The sequence below is a fragment of the Portunus trituberculatus genome, chromosome 37, assembly GCF_017591435.1.
Source record: "Portunus trituberculatus isolate SZX2019 chromosome 37, ASM1759143v1, whole genome shotgun sequence".
Classification (NCBI taxonomy): domain Eukaryota; kingdom Metazoa; phylum Arthropoda; class Malacostraca; order Decapoda; family Portunidae; genus Portunus; species Portunus trituberculatus.
In genome coordinates this window covers 16,684,639-16,702,494 of record NC_059291.1, presented here as the reverse complement: position 1 = coordinate 16,702,494, position 17,856 = coordinate 16,684,639, and the positions used below count along the sequence as shown (strand labels likewise).

The window sequence follows — 17,856 nt, the reverse complement described above, 5'->3', positions numbered from 1 at the left end:
CACTGAACTCGCTTCGTAATGGGGAAGGTTGGCTGGGTGGCCAGCAGACGACAGTAATAAATGCACACACACACTTTTTTTTTTTTATACCATGTGGGCTTTTCACGGGAATTTATGGGCTAAAGGGGATATACTTTTTTGGGGTACCTTCTATCTCAAAGCCCACCCGCTAGGAAACCGTTGCCCTGATTGAGGAAACCCAACCTACACTCGAACCGTGGACAGGATTCGAACCCGCTCTCTCTCTCTCTCTCTCTCTCTCTCTCTCTCTCTAACGTTCGTGGCTTTCACAGTTCGGGCAACAGTTATTGATAAGTAAATTAAAGTCTCACTATTAATCTTTCCATCCAAGAAATGCTTCTTTACTGACTAAATAAGCTCTTTCTCTCGACTGTGGAGAGGACGGGCTGGCGGCGCGATAGGATTGAGTCACTAACCCTGTGACCGAGAGGTAACAACGACGGGACAATACGTAATCAATCTAGCGTTGTGGTATTTGCAATTAAAATAATAATACAAATATAATGAAAAATAAGCATATATTACACTAATTTGACGTGTTTAGAGCATCACAGCGTATATATATATATATATATATATATATATATATATATATATATATATATATATATATATATATATATATATATATATATATAATTTTGCCATAAGGTGTTTATCTTAGCGTGCTTTCCCCTTCTCAGCTGATGGAGATTTTCCTTGAGTAATTTGAATCATATATATATATATATATATATATATATATATATATATATATATATATATATATATATATACGTGTGTGTGTGTGTATGTGTGTGTGCGTAATTCACTTCAGTCGTCTGCTGGTCACCCAGCCAGTCTTCCCCAATACGGAGTGAGCTCATAGACCAATCTTCGGGTAGGACTGAGACCACAACACACTCCACACACCGGGAAAGCGAGGCCACAACCTCTCGAGTTACATCCCTTACCTATTTACTGCTAGGTGAACATGGTCCACACATTAAGAGGCTTGCCTATTTGCCTCGCCGCTTACCGGGATTCGAACCCGATCCTCTCGATTGTGAGTCGAGCGTGCTAACCACAACACTACACGGTGTGTGTGTGTGTGTGTGTGTGAAGAACAAACTATTTATAGATCCAGACCGCAGTCTCTAAAGATTTAAGTATCTACTTTTGAAGAAGCAAGTTCACTCGCTGCCATGAAGTTGGAAGTAACGGTCCTGGTGAACCCACACGTTTGGTAGCCAACGTATCTGTTCTATCCGATGAAGGCGTGTTCGTTACTTAGCTTCAGTTTCTCACCAGATGTCGGATGAGAGATCACAAGATGATGCTCTTGCAGTGCTTTGTTAATTCATAGTTTTGAATTGGTGACGGGAAATTGATGACATCGCAGAGCTTTGATTCAGAGCTCAATCAGCTAAAGACAGAAATAAAAATTTGGATTTTTTTTATTACTTTCTTAAAATATGAACATCATTATCTCTAGAACCACAATTCTGGATTTATCGATTTATCGGTTATCAGTATATCCGGATAAAAAATGTCGCAAGTTATTGATTGTTGCAAGGTTATCGTCAACAAGGTTATCGTTATCGATTTATCAGTTATTTGTGGTACATTTATTTTTCATCATCTCACCCAGGTATTATATTACCGCTGGTGCTGATGCTGCTGATTATAAATTCACGCTAGAGAAAGAGAACAAGATCACATCCGTTTAATTTTTTTGCCTTCTACTTCAATCACAAAAAGATCATAGCCAAAGACAAGACGTAGAACTAGCTGGAGTGAGTATGATGTATTTAACATCTGCCTCCTCAGTAATTAATATCTAAATTACTATACACAACTTTACTTTTAAACAACAAAATCCGTTCCTGCCTCCGCAACCGCATTTTCAGATGACAGAAGCTCCGCATCCGCATCCGCGTAAAAAAAAAAAAAAAATGTTGCGGATCTGTATCAGCTGGAATAATTATGTGATGGAATCGTGTGTGTGTGTGTGTGTGTGTGTAAGGACAAAATGTGGAAGGTTGACAATTTGAGTCTGTGATGAGAGAGAGAGAGAGAGAGAGAGAGAGAGAGAGAGAGAGAGAGAGAGAGAGAGAGAGAGAGAGAGAGAGAGAGAGAGAGAGAGAGTCGTATTGGGAAATCACTTGAGAATAATATAATTTATATTCTTACTAAAAGGTACCATGTACTGTGTATGCACTCCATATTATGAACTCTTACATAGACATTTATGTGTAGCTGAAACTCAGCACCCAATAGTATATAGTTGATATAAATGATTGTGACATGGAGAGGAAAAAAAAAAAAAAAAAAAAAAAAAAAAAAAACACCCATTAGCACCACGGAAAAGGATGTGCAAATAATTGGCAACTATATCCACATCTGCAAACACTGATATTCAAAACTGCATTCTTATCTGCAACACCATTTCATGAAAATATTTATCCAGCTCTGCCTCTGCCTCAGCTGCTTTTCACAATTTGATACCCAAAACATCACTAGTCTGGAGAGTAAACTTTTTGTGTGCAAAACTGCCTTGACACTGACTTGACTGATCATTATCATTATCAAGCAAAACCAGTCTACTACTACAGGAAAAGACTTTTTCTAAGGACTGATTTCCCTAATGACCCATACTATCTCACCACGACTATTTTCAAAGGCCACAGATTTTTTATATTAGCTGAATTAGCAAGTGTCTCCTGTCCCTAATTACAGTCCATTAAAAATAGAAGGGGCATAAGTGAAAGAGTTTCAAAATATGGTCCTAAAACAGGTGGAACCAAACCAGTACATTGCTGATGGACTGATTAATTGCTTGATTCAATATACAACAATGGAATCTTATGAGAAATGTCTTATTCAAGAAACTTCAGGGCTCATACTTTGAAAACCTTTAGGCTTCTGTCATAATAATTTTGGATTCTTATATATAAGATTAACTGAGACCTCATGGTTATTTTTTTATCAAGGATGAACAGCCTTCTTATGCTACAAATTTTATGGACTGTACATAAAAAACATGAGCTCCCATTGGGATTGTTTCCAATGACTATAGAGATGATCACACAAGTTTCCATGAATGACGAATAATCCTTGTTAATTAAACTACAACTGGATAAGCAGCAATACAGTACTCAAAAGAAAACTTGATCTGTTACATTTTAGCTTGCTGACACATACAGGTACTTAGAATATGCTGTTAAAATTTGCGAGAATACCCATCCCCATGACCTTCACAGAATATGGCCTTTTAGCTAACATGAATAAAACCCATGTTACTATATATTCACTGTATTTGTAACAATATAAATGCATATACATCAACATCGTATTTACACCAGTGAGAAACACACATACCCTCTCTCATACACAGACACACATCCACACACATATACACAGGTACAGCTAACAATACCCATCGTGACCAATTTTCCACTGCATTTTTTTTTTTCGTCTTTATATAGAATAAAAAATGAGCAGAATGTGTAACCCAATTTTTGTGCATCTCTACCAAAGGCTTTCTATTGGTGACATAAATAAAGTAAAAATAGACAAATTCAGGAAAAAGTACTATTTTAAAGTAGTAACTATGTATGTAAATACCTTCAAAATGAAATAGAAATAAAAATTCATGCTCAGTAAAACTTGCAACTAGTTAATTTCAGACAAAGTAATGCTTGGGCACACACACACACACACACACACACACACACACACTACACTGTAGTAGCAATATGAGCCATGCTAAGTGTAAAGAAGTTGGAATCTAAAAGGAACAGGATCAACTAATGGAAGATTCAGCCAAACATGTATATACTGTACTTACATATGGAGGAAGAAAAAAAAAAAAAAAAAAAAAAAGGAAGTGTAATAAGAAATTGTAGAGGAATCATCAAAATACCTTTTTATGCATATGGTCACTTTGGATACTGCCAGCTGATAAATCAACACAGTGTGTGTCAACTTATTACATATTTCTCATAAGAAAGAAAAGAAAAATAATAACATTGCATTAGGTAATACTCCTGCTGTGCAACTAAACCCATTTGGTATAAAATTCAACTACAATTTGGATGAAATTGCATTATTTATAAGTCATACTCAGATTCCTGCACTTTCATCTGCTTGAGAGGCCCAACAGCAAACAATCATTCATCCTGTCAGTGACTAACCACCTAGTGTGCAGGAGTAAGCAAGTACCACAGCCTTCACACTACACGGCTCTAGTGTCATCAAGCCACATTGGCCAAACCCAGGGAACACCAAACACTTAACCTCTGCCCACACACACTGGGATGCTCACCACCACCACATCCAGCATGAGAGCTCTGCCCATGGCAGTGAGATGTCTAACATACCATGTCATGCTGAAATTACATAATTTACGACTGATAGTGCATGAGTATTAGCTGGTCATCCAATATGAATATATTTCACAGCATAGCAATCACTAGTTTGCAAAAAATGCAAATCAAGTTATATTACATTTTCCACAAATCAGTATAAACATTTTCATCATTAAAGTTTTTCATTCTAAAGAGATATAGTTATTTCAATCAATCTAAATGAACACTGCCATAAATACAGCCAAACTGGCAAATAAATATATGAAAATTTCTCTCATCTTAGTATTTGTACAATTTCTAATCAAGAATATCTCTGAGAAATAATCTCAACCTTAAACCTCAACACAGATTTCCCTTTGAAGTAACATTACTGCTTCTGAGCAACCAGTTAATTCTCTAGCTCTAAAAATGTTCCTGCTTGTTCGCTCAACCAATCCCTCATTCCTGTCACATGCACGGAAGCCCTCATTGCCCAGCCTGTTCTCCCTTTGCCTCGGCACCACTTGGGCACTGCAGAGTATTTGTTGGTTGCCTGATTACTCACAAAAAATGCCTAAGGAATTGACTATTGATCTGGAAGTATAATCTGTAGATCTTAAAACATGAACTGCAGCAGCACGGACAGCCAGCACTATGAGAGGCTATTCTATACAGGTTAGTTTGTTACCTTCCTAGAGAGCAATACTCAAGTGTAAAAAAATAGAGTTTAAGTAAGAGTAACATGAACATTATGTGTGTATGCATGTGATAACATATTAATTCAGCATTTAATTTATTAGTGTTCTTTATTTTAACAGAATTAGGACTGCATTCTGACGAAATAAAACCCTGGTAATCTGAGCAGCCACAAGTGTGGATATGTTTCCTCATCCTAAAATGCAGTTCTGCTTTCACTCTTGATACATTCATGTCAAGTGAGAAAAGGAACATAGCAGTGCACTATAATTCAGTGCTTTTCAAAAATTAAACGTGAAAGATGTGTTTCTTATGTGTCTGGTAAAAAGCTGAAAATAAGTCAAGGGTGAAAACTGAGCTGCTCCATGGTAGAGTCACAGCTCAGCCACACACCTGTGATGAGTGGGGCCACTGTGGCAGTGCCTCTGTGACTGAGTGCCAAGTGGCAGTTGTAGGATATTATGAACATAAATGGTACAGACCCAAATCATAAATGGCTGAGCTACCTCAAAGTAAAAAAAAAAAAAAAAAAAAAAAAAAAAAAAAAAAACTATCATACCATGACTAGCATAAAGAAACTCAATGAGCTTCCAATCTTAAAATTCGAATAAGTCCATGTCTTTCACATCACTAGATCTTACGAGTATTCAAAATAACTAGTTTTATTTCATCAGCAAGATTCAATTAAAAAATTTGGTATTGTACAGAAGAGATGAAGTTAATCCCTTGATGCAAGCCTTGTGGTGATCTATAATACTTATCAATATTGAGGTACTCTCTAAATATTCCTGATTTAACAATTTCCCATTTTCCTGATAACTAAAATGGGTATCATCATTCAACTGGTAAAAAGTGGGAACTAAATCAGAAATCCTTTACTGGATATGACAACAGTATACACTACAAGGTACAGCATTAATGGGACTAACTGCTGTATGTTGGGTTACCTGTTGTGATCGTGAGAAAACATCTACATTGAGTAACTGGGGTAATTTTCACCTGACGTGTGAATACAGTCAGCCAAGTTCACCCTGACCCTGCTCCCCAAGATACACCATTATGCTCTCCTGGTCCATAGAACTGGTTTGTACACAGCAATGGTGAGAACGGCTAGAAATTTACACTGACAGTAATACACAATTAATCACCTTTAGAAAATAAGCCACAAATACCTATAGTATTAAGCATGTAGTCAACAACATCTATATAATATCCATAGCACTTACACTCCTATTTACAATGAGAGTATAACATAATAGATCTTTATCAGCCCCTAAAGTTATGATACCTGGGAAAATACTGTACTTGGATAGAAAATATGAAATGGAAATGTAAGAAGCCAATAACACTGAAGAAACCTGTGCCAGAGGTTATTCATAATTCTCTTTTTCATGTGCTTTGCACTAATACAAAATATGAAATCCAGAAAACTATCATACACAAGCATATATACAAATATGCACAAATACATGTACATACAAAAGCACATTCATGCAAAAAGGTAAAAACATTAGGAAACCAAAACTAAGTCCAAGGAAGAATGGGGGAAAGATGTTTCATTAAAAAAAAATAATCCCATGATCACAGTTCATGTGGAAATTAAGTTTGCCTTAAGAAGCCTGCATGCACCTAATCAGCTATTCCAAGGTGTACCCTTTGAAAACACACCAAACACAGGAAAAATGGTTTCTAAAAACTTTTGTGTTGTTTTGACTTCATATGAGTAAATCATAAAAAAGACTATGGACCTGATTGCATTATAGTGTTATAGTGAAGGTAGTGCAGTCAAGATGAGAGACTACATGGTGTAACTGGAAAACCAGTACTGCAGATGCAAATGTTTAATATGTTTATTATTTGAAGTTGCAGAGAAGCTTCTCATATTAACTATTATAACCTGGATGGTTACATTTCCAAATATCCAAGGTGCACCTTGGTAAAGAAAGCAGTTGGCTAACGCACTGACAGATCTAATGGCAGTCTGTGGACACTGCCTCACAAAGCCACTGTAAGTCATTCTATATTTTTTCATTAATGCTCTCTGCACTTCAAAATAATAAAAACAAAAAAGCTGCATTAAGTGCAAATCATCAAACAGCAAAGTTCAAATTCCATTCAGAAAATTATACAACACTTTCAACTTGCTTGATTCCTATGTGGTCCTTACAAAGGAAAATTCACACCTATAAGATGAAAGAATTGTGTACCTTCATCTCAGTAATAGAGTCATTGTACTAATAATAGAATCCCATGAGAATCACATACGTACAAGAATATATTTCTACCTTTGCTTCAGGCATTTACCTCATGAACTGTAGTCTATCCCACAACATTAAGCAATGTACTACTTTTAAGTGATGAGGCTTAATGCAAATTTCCAGAGGAAAAATGAAAAAGACTCTCACACTACAATAACAAAAGAAGGCTAACATATCCAAAGAATATGAAGAACACCAAGCCCTTCTACAGACACAGATCTTAACTACTTTCATACCCAAACTTTAGTATTTCATAAGCAGCCTTCCAACTCTCAAAGAAAACTCCCAGCAGCTCAGTCATGCCAAGACTTCAACTAACACCTACAAACAAAGTGTAAAACACTCACAACAACTTTATCCAATCAAGTGATCCTACAATCTTCCCAATCTAAGATTGAAATAATATAGTACATCAGAAATGAGTTGTTATAGATCATCAGTGTTTGATAAAGATTTGGTCCCCTATACTTCAGGCTAGGATAAAAATGAAGAGATCCACATTCAGAATCAACGATCACACACTGTACTAAATATGATATAAGACACACTATCTTTAAAGGAAAGTTTTGTGGGAAATCTAATTTCAAGAGTATTTCATTTAAAAACACATCATTATTGCTTTAAATGTGAAGAATGTGGTGCACTTTTTGAATAACAATACCATGAACAAACTAGATCACTGTAATGTTTTAACATTGAGGAACCTATTTATTGTAACTCTCAAGTAAATGATCATTTACAAATAATAAAAACAAGATGAGATTGGAGAAAAATCAATGTTCAGAACAGGTAAAAACTAGGATCCTACAATTAAGAAATTTGTCCTTATTACTGTAGACATGACTGGATGTTTTCAATCCACTCCTTGGCTGCCTGCGCATCTGATGCACAAAAATTGTACAGCCGCCGTTTTGTCTGGAGCTGGAATAAACAATATATAAATTAGAGTAATGATGAAAACATTGTCCTTACCTTTCTATGTCAAATTTCAAATGTGACAAAATTAGTAGATGCTTTGAAAAATTGAGCTCTTAGAATTTATAATAAAGAGAGAAATTTCTATATTTCATTGTTTTCCATTACGAGAATGATCTTTTTTTTTATTCATTTTTTTTTTTTACCACACAGCCAATGTGCATTTAAAGAATTATTTTTGTGTACAGGTAGTTAAATCTGCTTGTTACCATGTTACGAGTGTTCAGTGTCATCTCTGTAAGGCAAATGATGCTCTCCAATAATCTATTTTGCCAAATTGCAAATAAGGATAATACTTAACAGAAATATCATTTTAAATCAATAATGAGACACACACACAAAAAAAAAAAAAAAAAAAAAAAAAAAACTAATTAATGAAAACATGCAATAATAATAATAATAATAATAATAATAATAATAATAATAATAATAACAATAACAATAATAATAATAATAATACAGTAATACCTTGTGACATGAGCTGTCTGAGATATGAATTTTTTTGAGATACGAGGTAAATTTTTTTATTTTGAGATATGAGTGAACTTTTGAGATACGAGTCGTGCTTGGGGATGTTGCCACTAGTCGACAACTCGGCGCATTGGTCCAACCTCAGCTGAGCTAGTATTCATGTGTTTCTCATGGATCTCATGCATTGTGATTGTTTTTTCATTATTTTTGCACTATTTACATTTTGTTTTTTGTTTTTAAGAAAGTGCAGTTTTAATTTACCTTTAATGTTTATGTGTGAATGGTGCTTGCATCCCTCCCTTCCTACCTCATCCACCATCAGCTGAAAACATCTGTCTTCAAGGTAAGAACACTAAATAAACTTTTGTTTTTATTTAATACATTTTTATGCATTGATAAAGTATACATGTGCATGCAACTGAAAAGGCAAAACAAATTTTTCCTATCTTCGCCTACCTCCTCCACCAATGCTTATCACCGAGGGGTTGGAAAGGAAACAATGTAAACAAAACCTCTGTGGCAGTAGCAACACAGCCTCTATCCCCTTTCTCTCTCTCTTGCTTACTTAAAACTTCATTTATTCTATGAATAATGTTTACAGACTCATTAATGAGTTCTTTTGTGATTAATAGAGCAGTCAGCCTCCTGTTGGTGGCTATATTTGTACATCCAGCTGATTGACAGATGCAAGGGAGGTTAGGGATGTGGTAGGGTAATGTCCTGTGGAATGCACCCATCCGAGATAAACATACTTTATAAAGTTATTTATCCATTTATATTCTCTTTTGTCATGTTTTATCAAGTTTTTATACAATAATTATTATTAATAAATACTTTTTACCTAAAAACATGTAAAAAAATTGGGGTGCTCTTTTTGGGGAGGCTGGAACACATTAATGGCATTTCAATGCATTTCAATGGAAAAAATTGTTTTGAGATATGAGCAGAGCATTTTGAGATGTGAGCTCTGTAACACAACAAATTAAACTTGTATCTCAAGGTACCACTGTAATAACAATGATAATAAATCAACAAAAAAGCTAAGGATGGTAAGTGTAAAATTCATATTTCCCTCCCCCAAAATTTATGTACAAATAATTAAGGCTGCTTCTTCCCAAATACTTACATCAAAGAAAGCCCTCTCATCCACCTTCTTTGGAGCACCCTGAGTGGGCGTAGAAGGCACAACAGCCACCACATCAGAAAGTTCTGTGGAGGAAAAATAATAAAGTAAAATGCTGAACTGTAATGTATTCAATGCATACGTATGTCAGTACAGGCAACCCACACTTAACCCTTCGTTAAGCGAAACTTTGTTAAGCAAACCGATTATAACAAGTTTAACCCCTGACTTGAACTTCCATTGAGAGTAAATAAAGTGAGTGTGCATCATAGTACTGTGAAAGGCTTAATGAAAGTAAAAATTATGAAGTTAAACATTTAGGCAGTTTAATATAAGTCCTTATAATGTACACTAATGTATGTATGTACGTAACTTTATAATGTTGATCTTAAATTTATGAAGGGAGGGAGAGTGAAACGGGATGAAATGGGAAAGACACTAACCGCAACCTGTGGAATGTAAACAAAGGGCGCACCATTGTATCACATACAAAACTTATGTACCACATTTCCACAAGGCTTTCCATTTTATCCATTGTAAAGTCATGAGTTCGGGTTGTTCTTTTAGCTTGCAAGGAAGATACTGTCTCACCAGCCTTCTTAATAGAGTCTGCTGACTTGAAATTAGTAGACAGAGTAGATGGAGTCAAGATGGTGGCGAGCAATGCTATTAGTTTTCTCGCCTCTCTCATGTCTGTGAATAATATCCAGCTTCACTTTGAGAGTAAGAGACTTCCTGGTCTTCTTAGCAACGCTAGGCGACATTGCACAGCGTTTTGGTGGTAAGTTGAGCGAGGGAAGACGAGCTGCTGCTGACGCTGTTATTGTTTTGAACAGGGGGAGTGAGTGGTGCGCGTGTTGTTTATGAGACGTGCTGTTGTATTCAAAAGCCTGTCGGCTTGCGCGATACGGCGGTGCTTTCAAACTTGGAAAAAATTACCTGGATAAAACTTCGTTAAAGCGAGTTTGGTGTTCGTTAAACGAGCAGATGGTAGTAAAAGGAAACCTTCGTTGTAGCGAAATTTCGTTGTGTGAACCTTCGTTAACCCCTTCATTACCGACTCCGTGATCCTGCGCGTACCAACCCCCTCCCCCCAGCACCGAGTTTTTCGAGTGCTCATAATTTCGCATAGGTAGTCTAATGTTCATTTCTATGCCCATATTTAGTCATCTAAGTATTATTTTTCATGTCTTTTGATAGATTTGGTCATGGGATGTATACTTTTTCAAATCGGAAGTTGTTATACATGATTTCCTATGACCTCGTCTGACATGAATAGCTGGAAGCAGTCCAAAGCACTAATGTTATCCCGTGAGATATCAGGATGAACACCTGAAAAATCTTCTACTAGGGCAGGAACAGTGCCAGGACGATGATCAGAAAAGGGATCAGCCATGAGTGTGAAGGTGTGAGGTGAGGGGCTGGGTGGTGTCTCCTCATCGTCACCATCACTCTCATATAGGTCATCACTACTCGCCTCACTGTCATTTTCTGGCAAATATTCATCATCTGAATCACTTGTGAGGCCTTCTGATTGTGTCAGATTATCATCTGATCCTTGCAAGTCATCGTCAAGAGGGGTATAACTCTCAGAATCACTGCTGGAGGAGCACAAAGATGCCATAATGCGACGCGTGTCAAAGTCAAACACACGCGCGTACCAACCCCCTCCCCCCTGCACCGAGTTTTTCGAGCGCTTCTCATAATTTCACGTAGGTAGTCTAATGTTCATTTCTATGCCCATATTTAGTCATCTAAGTATTATTTTTCATGTCTTTTGATAGATTTGGCTCATGGGATGTTTCAAAGTCAAACACACACACTGATGGGTGGGGCGGTTCACATCACCACCCCCCACCACCACGGGCCAACGTCCTTGAAACACAAGGTGCCAATTAGTCAATTTGTCACTGTCGTAAATTACAACCATACAAACCGAGAAATATGGAGCCCTGGGTATCATTACTAAGCAATGAAGTACGCACGTACTTCATCGGTTCGGCAGCCGAAAGTTGACATGAAGTACTATGGTACCTCATCGGTAATGAAGGGGTTAAGCTGGGGTTGCCTGTACTTAAGAGGATTACAGAGAGAAAAAAAAAATTTACATTACTGATAAATTAGGTAGACATCCAGACAACCTATACATCTTACATTCAAATATGACGAATATAATTTCAGAATGAATATCATAATCTTCCATTACTTCATTATTAGATTGCTAAAGCACACAATAAACTCTAGGTAAATAAATACATTAAAATAAATTGATACACAAAGAAATTCATATCAATGCTAACATTTATTACAAGAATCTGGATAACATCTACAAAACAGAATCCCCTAAACAGAGTCTACATGCATAGATATCCAATAACTTCACTTCTTCATTTTTCCTTTCTTAATTTCACCCTGATGGTATCACTGCCATTTCATCCATTTCAAAAGCTGAACTCTTGTCTCAAACCCTTACTACAAACTCTATCCTTAATCCTCAATCTCCTTCTTTCTCTGACTACTTCATACCACTGATTAAAATTCTTTGCAGTGATATTTTCCATGCCTTTGCTGGACTAAATCCTCAGAAGGCTTATGAACCTGATGGGGTCCCTCCTATTGTTCTTGAATACATGTACCGTATTTTACGGCTTACAAGACGCCTTTTTTTCCTAAAAAATACCCTGAAAAATACTAGTGCGTCTTCTAAGATGAATGTTGTATTGTAAGGCAACATCCAATCTCACGTGAGCTTGGACACTTGACAGATAGCGACCTGGATTTGTATGTTGAGTCATCACATTATGATGTTAGCTTAAGTACCATTTAATTTAGCCTTTTATATTATGTAAACTCAGTACTTAGGTGTTACAAGTATTTCCAATACCATAATCCTTCCTGCAGCCTACTCAGTGTGTGGAGAAAATGGGCCGCCCCCTCGTCTCATTGCAACACACACATACATGCACATGAACGCACACACATCATGCCAGGTGCCTTTATACCTTTATTAATAGGACATCCAAGTGGCTTACTCATTCAAGCAAGAGTCAAAACTCCACTTGTGAATTGTATTCACATTGATAAATCCTATGAAACACGACTGCAAAATGAAATAAATACAAACTGCAGCACTGACGCGTTCGGTTTCGGCGATCGGACAAGTGATTCCGTAATGTAAACAACAGGTCCAAAACATGCCGTCACCCGCCACTAAAACAAGAAGAGATGGACTGTTTCACTGTATATATGTATTTACCTATGGTGTTTTTATTTATGTACAGTACCCTCCCGAGTTTAGCGCTTGCTTTCTTCTTAAGATATAGCGCCAAACTCGAGGATCGCTAAACTCGGGGTATTGAAAACAATGTAAAAACGCTTATTCATTCTGGCCCGGGACGAAGCTGATTTTTTTTCCTCCCCACTTTACTCCCTTATTTCAAAACATTCAGATTTTTTATGTCCTTGTTACGATAAGGGTGAGGGCGGGCAGCGGTGTACAGAACAAGTGGCTTCATTTTACAGTCTCCAGTTGCATTGACTGTAAAAAGAACACTGAAGCGTTGCTTACTTTCCTTGTGCCCTCTGGGCTTCCTTTCTTTGGCGATTATGGTTGATTTTGGTTGTTGTTTCCAGTGAAACCCAGTTTCATCGGCGTTGAATATTTGACGGAGATCGTAACCGCCGTCCTCAGTCATCTGTTTCAAGACACCAATGAAACTTTCCACCTCTTCTGTAGATGCGTCTGCTGCTTCACCCAGACATCGTGCCCTCTTGAACGAGTGTCTTTTTTGAACCTTGAGAACCAGCCATTACTAGCAGAGAAAGGTGGAGGATTGTCAATGTTTAACTTACGTGCCACTGCAGCATATATTTCTCTTGCCTTCTGTCTTACCTTACCAGAAGATATGCACACATTTCGGTCATTTTTGTCAACAATATATTTCTTCAAATAGTGTTCTGTTGTTACCATCAACTTGCTTGTAGGATGCGTGATGTGAGCAACTTGAATCACAGAGCTCCTCGAGCGTCTTTCAGGAAACGTTTTATTTCCTCACGTTTCGCTCTTATTCCTCTAACAGTAGACTCACTAATGTTGAACAAGTTTCCAACGGCAACAGGTCCCATTCCAGCATCAAGCTTATCCAACACTTCGCCTTTTTCCTTCATGTTTAACAGTCTTTTCTTCTTACCCTGCCTCTCTGGCCTGCTTCCTTTTGCCGAAGTAGGTTTCTTGAGCCACATGCTGCAGTGCCTCCTTTATTTCCTGACATCACAATTAATTAGCTTGCATATAAGAACTATCAAGATGCTGGTGGAAGAGGGCTAAGGACGCGTGCACACGTGGTCAGCTCAGTCAGCCAACTGCAGGAGTCTTGGGGCAGCATACGTGACGCCGCCTGGAAGTAAACGCGACTGATACTTGTCAAAGCAGCGCGAAACTCGGGGCGATACAGCGCCAAACTCGGGATGGTAAGAATTTAGGACTAAGCGCCAAACTCGAGGATCGCGAAACTCGGATAGCGCTAAACTCGGGAGGGTACTGTAGTTTTAAATTTGTGGTGAGTGCTCCAGCAAATTTGTAATGAGTGGTGAAACAATAGTGTCTTGCAGACTCCTTGCTTCTGATGTTTTTGTGTTCAGTGATCGGGTATATGGTGAATGCGTTCTTGTATGAGAATGACTTTTTTTTTCTTAAAAATTTCTTTCAAATATTAGGGTGCGTCTTCCAAGTCTTGCAGGCTGTAAAATACGGTAATTCTTGATTTACGCGTGTTTAATTTACACGTTTTTGTTAATATGCGACCGAAAAAATATTATAATTAACTAAATTTGTGTGATCAGTTTGCTTATACGTGATTTGGCCCAACTGTATTTTCAAACTGAGCGTCAGACGCAATTTCAAACTGCGCGCCAGAAAGTGGACATCGACGGCAGGTTCTTGTGAGGGGTGAAGACATTGGCGTCCTACGTTTATTTCTTTTAGTAGTGTTTACTTTTATCCTATGGGGTTATTTTTGATAAGTGGATTTTTGATAAAGTGGAAAAGCTCAGATAAAGATGGTGACTGACTGTGGTGTGAGTGGTGAAGGAAGTGACGCAGTGAGTGTTGTGTTTTACGTATTCTTTGTTTTGTTGTTTTCTCTTATTATTTTTTTGCTTTCTCTTACTATTTCTTGCTTTTCCCTTTACTTTAAAACCTAGTATTTAGAATGGTAAACAATAAAAACATGTTAATTTAGCCAAATAAATAAGAGTACAGTAAGCCACTGAATTTAGCAAAATCCAGCTTAGCGAAACCCTTATTTAGTGACTGTCTGGAAAAAGGCCAAGCCCTCAAGTTTAGCGATTTTCTCTCATATTTAGCGAATGTACCGCGCTACAATGTCCCGCCTCCTGCTTGCTCTGAGCCAATTGTCCCGCCTCCCGCTCGCTCTGAGCCAATCGTGTGTCTGTTTGGCCGTGACATCAGCCCCACAGTGCTTCCGGCATTCCCGCTTGACACTTGAGCTATTGTGTGTGTTAATCCAGCATGTGAACTCATTTTTTGTGCTCCTATCCTCGCTGTTTAGCAAGTTTCGCTATCACCATGGCCTCCACTAGTGGTTCAGGGGGTGCTGATTCTCGTGAAGGTGGCGATGTTGCAGCTGTAAATGGGGACTCAAAATGGGGACTTTGGGCGGACGAAAGACTGATTGGTATTTTTCCCTATTTAAAGTAGTATTCAAATTTGGCGAAATTCCAATTTAGCGATGGTTTCGGCAGACTAATAGGATCGCTAAATGTGGGGGCTTACTGTATTTTGTATGAATTTTTTTGGACCACATCCTGCATCCCCTCCTATTATCTATTGTTTCTTATGAGAATTACAAGTTTGTTTTACGCGAATTTTGATATATGCGACGCCTCTATCATGTAAATCAAGTTACCTGTACTATGCCTCCATGCTTACACCTTGCCAATTCACACTCTTTCAACTCTGCCATTGACTTCTACTTTTCCTAATTGAGTTTGCCTATATTCAACCAATTTCTAAAATGGGTGACTTCCCATCCCACAAATTACCATCATATTGCTTTAATCTCCTGCTTATCTATAGTTCTTTTAGTTTACCTTTAACAGGAAGATTTTAAAACATCTATCACTTCACAATCTTCTATCTGACTGTCAGTATGGCTTTCATCAAGGCCACTTTACTAGTGATCAGACTTTCCTTACTACATCTTGGTCATCATCCTCTTTTGGAGATTTTGGCAAAACATTTGCTGTTGCCTAAAACATATCAAAAGCTTTAGATAGAGTCTGGCACAAAACTTTGATCTCCAAACTACCCTCCTACAGCTTCTATCCTTCTCTCTGCAACTTCTTCTCAAGTGTTCTATTACTGGTGTGGCAGATGGCAAGAGTGGTGTTCCTCAGGGTTCTGTCCTATCGCCATCTCTTCCTACTATTCATTAATGACTGTCTAAACTAAACTTCTTGTCTTATCCACTCCTACACTAATGATACTATTCTACACTTCTTCACGTCTCTTCAGAGATTATTAACTCTTCATGAGGTATACAGATCATGCAGGGAAGCCACAGAACACCTAACTTCTGATCTTGCTAAGATCTCTGATTGGGGCACAGAAAATTTAGTAGTATTTAATGCCTCAACAACTCAATTCCTCCATCTATCAACTTGACACAACTTTTTTTCCAAGCAACTATCCCCTCTTCAATGAAACAATAGTCTTTCCCTCTTCTACAATGAATATCCTCAGTCTGTCCTTTTCTTATAACTTAAAATGGAAACTTCACATCTCATCTCTGGCTAAAATAGCTTCTATGAAGTGAGGTGTTCTGAGTCATCTCTGCCAGTTCTTCTCACCTCCCTAAATACCAACTCCGAACAGAGACCTTATCTATCTGTTTATGGAGTATTCTTCACAACTAACGGGGGTGCTCCACTCATACTGAACTATTAGATAGGTCATAATAAAAACTTTTTGTCTTATCAACTCCTGAGTGTCTTCAGCTTCTTTCTGATGGCCACAATGTTGCAGCTCTAGTTATCTTCTACACTATTTTCATGCCAACTGCTATTCTGATCTTACTAACTGCATACCCCACCCCCCTCCTCCCATGTTACTACACAGGACTCTTTTCTTTCTTTCATCTCTATTCTGTCCACCTCTAATGTAAGGGTTAACCAGTATTCTCAATCAATTATCCCTTTTGCTGGTAAACTTTAGAGAACTACCTGCCTACTTTTGTATTTCCATTTACCTATGACCTGAAGTCTGAGCCCATTTAAGAGGGAGGTTTGAAGACATTTACCTCATTCTTTAAGCTAACTCTTTAGTCCCTATTTGGAGACCAGTACCTTAGTGGGCCTCTTTCATAATTGGTTTTTGTTGCCCTTGGCAGATTTTCCCTTGTATATGTATGTGTGTAAAAATGAAAAAAGAAAAAAAAAATTACATTTGCACATAGGTATTCCCTAAGGAATGGGGACAACTGGCCAAAGCCACCTGGCCACAGCCTAACTGACCACAGGGAACTGGCCACCATGTAGACTGGGAGGAAACTGCAAATGCACAATTTATGTACTCAAGGTAGATTATTTCTGTATTTAAGGCAGCTCATTTATGTATTGAAGGCAACTCATTTATGTACTCAAGACAACTAATTTCCGTACTCAAGGCAGTTAATTTCTAAACTCAAGGCAGCTCCTTACAACCCCACCAGCACATAATTGATTCTCCAACAAATGAAAAATTATTCAATTTAAAATTCAGCATCAAACAAAAATTTAAACTATGTACTGAGAAACAAAATAAGAGAAGCTCAAATCGTAGAATTTGAAAGAATCCTTAAAGATTTATTAAATTACGTACTTATGAAGGAACCGATTGTGAGCCATATGTACACTGAAAACTGTAGTAGTATACAGAAGTGAGGCATCTGAAAGACGTCAAGTCAGGTGGAGGTATCAGCATGCT

At 37.6% G+C, this 17,856-nt stretch overlaps 1 protein-coding gene across 10 annotated transcripts in view; it reads right to left on the bottom strand.

The window, feature by feature from the left end:
• Nucleotides 1-3,299: 3,299 nt before the first annotated feature.
• The window catches only part of LOC123513844 (myotubularin-related protein 13-like), a 186,447-nt gene continuing 171,890 nt past the window's right edge, over nucleotides 3,300-17,856 (bottom strand). For all 10 annotated transcript variants that reach the window (XM_045271245.1, XM_045271246.1, XM_045271254.1 and 7 more), the window contains 2 exons: nucleotides 9,876-9,958; nucleotides 3,300-8,224 (listed from right to left, as the gene is read on the bottom strand). In XM_045271245.1, coding sequence (XP_045127180.1) covers nucleotides 8,132-8,224; nucleotides 9,876-9,958 — 176 coding nt within the window. In that variant the 3' untranslated portion in view covers nucleotides 3,300-8,131. The remainder of the gene's footprint in view (nucleotides 8,225-9,875; nucleotides 9,959-17,856) is intronic.